Source organism: Cyrtonyx montezumae, unplaced genomic scaffold (genome assembly GCF_038088225.1).
Source record: "Cyrtonyx montezumae isolate F1298 unplaced genomic scaffold, pur_monq_1.0 scaffold_25, whole genome shotgun sequence".
Classification (NCBI taxonomy): Eukaryota; Metazoa; Chordata; class Aves; order Galliformes; family Odontophoridae; genus Cyrtonyx; species Cyrtonyx montezumae.
The window spans coordinates 11,015,473-11,022,317 of NW_027071992.1; the positions used below are offsets into that span (position 1 = coordinate 11,015,473).

At 45.1% G+C, this 6,845-nt stretch overlaps 1 protein-coding gene and 1 non-coding gene across 2 annotated transcripts; both read left to right on the forward strand.

Moving 5' to 3' along the window:
* The first annotated feature begins 319 nt into the window (after positions 1–319).
* On the forward strand, positions 320–2,940 carry RPL37 (ribosomal protein L37). The gene is made up of 4 exons (XM_065739906.1): positions 320–422; positions 1,063–1,198; positions 1,478–1,562; positions 2,715–2,940. Exons 1-4 carry the CDS (start codon positions 420–422, stop codon positions 2,782–2,784), a joined length of 294 nt encoding a protein of 97 aa, XP_065595978.1. The 5' UTR covers positions 320–419; the 3' UTR covers positions 2,785–2,940.
* Positions 2,531–2,610, forward strand: LOC136050945 (small nucleolar RNA SNORD72). The gene has a single exon (XR_010622440.1). It is a non-coding gene; the product is annotated as a small nucleolar RNA SNORD72 (small nucleolar RNA).
* Positions 2,941–6,845: the final 3,905 nt, after the last annotated feature.

Below are 6,845 nucleotides of genomic sequence, written 5' to 3' on the forward strand. Positions count from 1 at the left end.
AGGGCACTGGCTCTGTTTACGGCTGTTCTCTTAGTGTGTTCTGCAGCCCAGAACGTCCTGGATGCTAACTGCGAGAACAGCTCTCCGCGAGCTCATTATAACTAGGGGTGGATCCCGCAGACTGGCACGAGCTGACCCGTGCAAAGCGGCGCACAGAAATCTCACTTAAGCATTTTCTTCACCCGCAATACACATTTACAGGCAGCCACCCCTCGGTCTGTGCCCCGGCAGCCGCACCCGACTCAGCACGCCATCAGAAACAATGCCAAACCCGAGGCGCCGCATCGGAAATGACCCGGGCCCACGGAATGCACTTCCGCTCGGCCGCGATGAGCCCCGCCGCGCAACCGGAAGCAGTTGTGGGGTTATAGCGGAAGCGGGGCGGGGCTCGGCCTCTTTGGTGCTGGCGGCCGGCGAAGATGGTGAGCTGTGCTCAGCGGGCGCCGGGCATCGGCCGGCATCCGGCGCCGCGATGGGTTATCGGAGCTCTCGGGCTTTGTGCGGTGGCCGGGGCGGTTCTGTGCACTGCTGCAGCCGGGCCTGGTGGTGGGATGGCGCTGCGGGGACGCGGCTGTGGGGCCGGGGCCTGAGGGCCTGGTGGCGGGCGCGGCGCTGGGCCCAGTCCCCGCCTCGTTCTGGAGGGTGAACGCAGGTTTCTCGTCCCAAGTGGGAGTTAAGAGAGCTGCGCTGGATCTGAGCGAGCCGGGGCTCTGGCAACGCGGATATTAAAAGAGGGGAATCCGCTGTGATCTGTGGTCAGTGTATGGCAGACTTTACTGGGGCAAACCTGGAAAAATGTTGAGTGAGTTCGGGGGCGGTAACTGCTGGGTAGTTTCGTTCAGCGGAGGATTAGGGACACGGTTTGATGGTGCAGAGAGGTGTAGGGAGCTCTCTAAAAATGGAAGAGGCTTACAGTTAAAACTCGGTTGGTGACTGAGCATAACGTGCCACTGTCACGCTTACGGTGTTTAAAGAACTTCTGCTTTTTTTTTTTATGAGCTTTGAGGTATGTACTTTACAGCGTTCTAATGGTATTTATAAGTGTCCTGACATGTTTTTCAGACGAAGGGTACATCATCCTTCGGTAAGAGACGAAATAAGACACATACCTTGTGTCGTCGATGTGGGTCCAAGGCGTACCACCTGCAGAAATCTACCTGTGGGAAATGTGGATACCCTGCCAAGCGTAAGAGAAAGTGTAAGTAAGGAAGTTCTAATGGACTTGAGTTCAAATTGTTCTTATTTTTGTCTTCAGGACTTTTGATTTTTTTTCAGACCAAAATAGTACTCTTATTTTGTTGTTTGAAGCCTTTTTGAAACTAAATTAAGTAAAATTTGTATATTACAAACTATAAGCAGTTTGTAGCATTACTGTGTAAAAATCATCCTTGGTTATAACCTGTTTCACTTATGTAAGTGAATAGTTGTGCTGTTCAAATAATCCGGTGCAACATTAACATTAATTTATACATTCCAGACAACTGGAGCGCAAAGGCTAAAAGGCGCAACACCACTGGAACTGGTCGCATGAGGCACCTGAAAAAGGTGTACCGTCGCTTCAGGTATGGTGTCTTATTGTAAACCAGTGTAGCATATCTTGTGTGGATTTCACTTGATTTAAAAATCAGTCAGCTGGAGTAGACACTTTTCTTTAGAACACTTAACATGGTGCAATCTTTCTTTTAAAATATGCTGTGATATAAAGGATATGCGGCATGTTGCTTTGAAGTTGAAAAGCTTAGTATTAGTAATATACAGGATGCATAAGAACTTCTGATGGAACTTCCTTGAGTAGTACAGAACACAGGGTATGGTAATAAAATGGCTGCCCTTGAAAAGGGATAGTGCTTTGTTTGCCATTGCTTGTACTTGTGAGTCAGTTGAGTTGCTGGTTGCACCCCTTCATGGATTTTTATAGCAGAAATGTGTTCTAATCTCCATACATAAGCCATCCAAAAAGAAAAAAAAAAAGGAAATACCTATTTTTTTGTTACTTGGAGCTCAGTTAGCAGTAAGTAGCTGTAGCATCACATTTTGTTATAGATCTCTAGAACGTATAAAGCTTTGATTTGTACTTAGGGGTTACTGTAAGGGTGGTACTATGCTGTAAAATTACCTAATTTAAGTTCTAGTTCTAGGTATAGTTAAGGGATCCTTTACATATATGTATTTTAAATTATCAGTCCTTCCCAACAGCAGCCAGAAAATACTTCATTGTGCAACTGCAGCCTCCATTCCCTTAAGAGTGGATGAAACATCAGTGCCACACAAGACAACAGCAAGCTTGGAGCTGACATTTATTGTGCTTGTTGTATTTTTTTTTAAGTATAGAAAATTTCTTTAAGAAATAGCCTTGATTTTTCAGTACTGACACAGGCTGAAATACTTTGAGTTATTTAGTATAACATAAAACTTCAGCAGATGTGATGCATCTGAATTTTACTGAGTTTTTTACTGAAATAGTCTTACTATTTCAATATGACAAATTCACTTTCTCAGAAGAGGGAAGAAAATGCCACTTAGCCTGAACAGCTTGTCAATGATGTTTGTTACTAAAATGTCTGAACATATGAACTTCATAGTGATTTCAGTGCATTACTGAGATAAGCTGAAAAGAAGCTGGTGAACTTGATCTATGATATTACTTATTATATAATACAGTCTGGAGAAAATAGTCACCTTTCAAAACATGGTAACTGTATTATTACTTACAGGAATGGATTCCGTGAGGGAACCACACCGAAGCCGAAGAGAGCAGCTGTTGCAGCATCCAGCTCATCATAAAGACTCATCTATTTGCTAAAATAAATGGTCTTATCCATAAAATGTCACCTTTTATACATGTTGTACTTCAGTGAAAAAGGGGATATCTGAAAATATGTATACTTATACAGTTTTCAGTGATATGAAAAGATTAATTAAAAGTAATCCTTTGCTTGACTCTTCATTTGATAGCATCTTTACATTGAAAAGGGCTGTTACCTTTGTGCTGCATTTAAGAAGAGGCTTGTAAGGGTTGTTTTGAGAACTCCCACTTGTAACAGAAGTGGAATGCTGGCTGTGGGCTTGCTTCTAAGCTTTGCTGTGTCTGTAAAGTATCCAGAAAACCATAACATGGAGAGTTTGTCTCAAATCCAGTAACATGACTAACAGCTTTAAGTTCTGTTCTGAGATACAGTAGTTGAAGAGGGATGCCCAGTCTTAGCCATATTATTTATTATTTTGTGACTCTGAAAGGGCCTTTAGAGTACTACTTATTCAGTGGATCATTGCTTCTTGGGGGAGTGTGGGGGAAATAACTCCAAAATCTGGAAGGCTGTATTGCCAGGAAAAAAAGATTATATACTGCAGTTGAGAAAAGAAGTTACCCAAATTGTTTAGGAGGGTCCCTGTGGAAAGGTGAGGGACAAATAGGTAAGTTAAGCTGGGTGTGAACAAGTAAATGGTAGGTAGTAAGGTACAGATGAGAATAGGCCACATATAAATATATATGAATTACAGTTTGATTAGACTGGCTACTGCAGTAAAGGAGAGCAGAAAATCCTTTTACAAATAGTAAAAGAAGAACTAAGGAGAATTTCTCTCCTTTACTTGATGCGGCAGGGAATGCAACCAGAGGATAAGGACTAGGCTGATGTTCTCAATGCCTTCTGCACATCTCTCTTTAATAGATAGTTATCCTCAAGGCTACTTTTTGCCCTGACCTGGTAGTCTGGGACGGAGTGCATAATACACCCCCGGTGATCCTAGCAGATGCAGTCAGAGACCTGCTCCTCCATCTGAACTGCCACAAGTACATGGGACCAGATGGGATCCAGCCAAGGGTGCTGCCACTTTCTGCCATCTATCAGCATTCCTGGTTATCTGGAGAGGTCCCACAAGTTTGGAGGCTTGCCAATGTGACTCCAGTCTACAAGAAAGGCCATAAGGAATATTCAGGGAGCTACAGGCCTGTCAGCCTAACCTCAGTATCAGGGAAAGTTATGGAGCAGATGATCTTGAGGGAGTTCACACGGCACATGCTTGGCAACCAGGGGATCAGACCCAGCCAGCACAGGTTCACAAAGAGCAAGTTGTGGTTGTCCAACCTCATCTCCTTCTATGACTGGGTGACCAGACAGGTAGATGAGGGAAAGGCTGTTGACGTAGTCTACCTGGACTTCAGCAAGGCCTTTGACACAGTCTCCCATAGTATTCTCCTGAGGAAACTGACAGCCCGTGGTGTGGACAGGTTCACTCTTCTCTGGGTGGAGAACTGGCTGGAGGGCCATGCCCAGAGGGTAGTGGTTAATGGAGTTAAGTCCAGCTGGTGTCCTGTTACGAGTGGTGTCCCCCAAGGGTCAGTTTTGGGGCCCATCTTGTTTAATATCTTTATTGATGACCTAGATGAGGGAATTGAGTGTACCCTCAGTAAGTTTGCAGATGACACCAAGTTGGGAGGATGTGTCAAACTGCCTGAGGGTAGGGAGGCCCTTCAGAGGGATTTGGATAGGCTGAACAGCTGGGCTGGGCTCAATGGGATGAAGTTCAATAAGGCCAAGTGCCGGGTCCTGCACTTTGGCCACAATAACCCCATGCAATGCTATAGGCTTGGGGCAGAATGGCTTGAAGAATGTAGAGAGGAAAAGGACCTGGGGGTGTTGGTTGATGCTCGGCTTAACATGAGCCGGCAGTGTGCCCAGGTGGCCAAGAAGGCCAACAGCATCCTGGCCTGTATTAGAAGTAGTGTAGCCAGCAGGAGCAGGGAGGTGATCATCCCCCTGTACTCAGCTCTGGTACGGCTGCACCTCGAGTACTGTGTTCAGTTTTGGGCCCCTCACTACAAGAAGGACATTGAGGCCCTGGAGCGTGTTCAGAGAAGGGCAACAAAACTGGTGAGGGGTCTGGAGCACAAGTCTTATGAGGAGCGGCTGAGGGAGCTGGGATTGTTTAGTCTGGAGAAGAGGAGGCTCAGAGGAGACCTTATTGCACTCTACCACTTCCTGAAGGGGGGTTGTGGTGAGGAGGGGGTGGGCCTCTTCTCCCTGATAAATAAAGACAGGACGAGAGGGAATGGCCACAAGTTGCGCCGGGGAAGGTTTAGATTAGACCTGAGGAAACATTTTTTTTCTGAAAGAGTGGTCAGGCACTGGAATGGCCTGCCTAGGGAGGTGGTTGAGGCACCATCCCTAGCGCTGTTCAAGAAGCGTTTAGATGAGGTGCTAAGGGATTTGATTTAGTCGTTGGGTAGGGATAGTGATAGGAGGATGGTTGGACTAGATGATCTTGTAGGTCCTTTCCAACCTTATGAACCTATGAACCTATGATCAAGTTGACTGGGGAGACTTGACCACTATTATGTGAATGTAACAGTTTTTGTTTCTTTTCTCTCTAAACCCAAAACCATGTGATTTCATTGTTTGCCACAGTTCTCCTGCTTCAATTATCAGACACAAACACTGGGTGTTGTATTAGAGCTGGCGCTTGGAAGTGAACCCAGTAGACTAGAAAGGGAAAATACTGCCAAGCCAAAAGCCCTGTAAATATTTAAATATTAATTATTAATTAATTGAGCACACAGTATAACACCTACATGTAGTGACCTTTCTCTAATAGGAGGAAAAGGATGATTCACTGTCAATGGTTTACGGGCAGGTTCAGCCCAGTTCTGCAACAATTGGTGTGGGGCACCCGCAGACCCACGCCCCAGGAAAGGGGAAGGGGGAAAGGGAAAAGGGAAAAGGGAGATGGGCCTAGAAACAAAACAGCTGCAACGATCTGAGGAGGAAAGCTAATTTACTAAATAAGATATGAGAAAGCAAAATATCACAATATAATACAATATAATTGGAACTGAAGCTAATAAATCAAATAAAATGAGCAAGAGAGAGTGTCCGATAAACCAAAGGCCTTACGCTAACGCTGAAGGCGGACGGCAGCGAGCACCCACTGCTGAGTCCATCCCAAAGGAAAGAGAGTGTCCCGTGACCGCAGACAGTTTTTATCTTTCCCTCTGAGTGTAAACACGTAAGAACGCAAAGCATCGCAAAGTCCTCTGGGGAATGTAGTTCTTGGTGCAAATTTCAACAGGGCGCATATTAACTGTAGTACTTACATTCTTTACTGGCTTATGTTTTGCCATTGGCTGAACAAATGACTTGGTTTAATCAAATGAAAAATGGTCTTAATGACTACATAGTTCTAACCCCTCTGGGTAGTTGCCACCCACCAAAATAGGCTGCCCAGGGCTTGAACACCTCCAGAGACGGGACATCCACAGCTTCTTTGGGCAATGTATGTGAGTGCCTTGCCACTCTTTGAATAGTTCCTTTTTAACATTTAACTCAAACTTCCACTTATTTAAAGACTTTCCCCCTTGTCCTATCGCTATTATAGATTGTGTACAGAGTTGCTCCCCCTTCTGCTTACAAGCTCCCCTCAAGTATTGCAAGGCTGCAGTGACATCTCCCCAGAGCTTCTCTTCTGATTGAACAAGCCCAACTCCCACAGTCTGTCTTCCTAGGAGACGTGGTCCAGCCCTCTCACTGCCTTTGTGGACCTCCTCTGAACTACAATGTGAACCACCCAATTGACATTCTTTCTTCTAATTCCATCTGTTTATTTGAAGACAGGGTAGGAAAGTGATTTGAAAATAATCTGTTTGAAGACAAGCGTTTAGATGAGGTGCTAAAGGATTTAATTTAGTAGTTGGGTTGAGATAGTGATAGGAGGATGGTTGGACTAGATGATCTTATAGGTCCTTTCCAACCTTATGAACTTATGAACTTATGAACAAAAACAGATGCTGGTCTGTGGTATGTAGAAAGTGCACCAGGGCAGAGCAGCAGGGAGGTGGACTCTCTGGT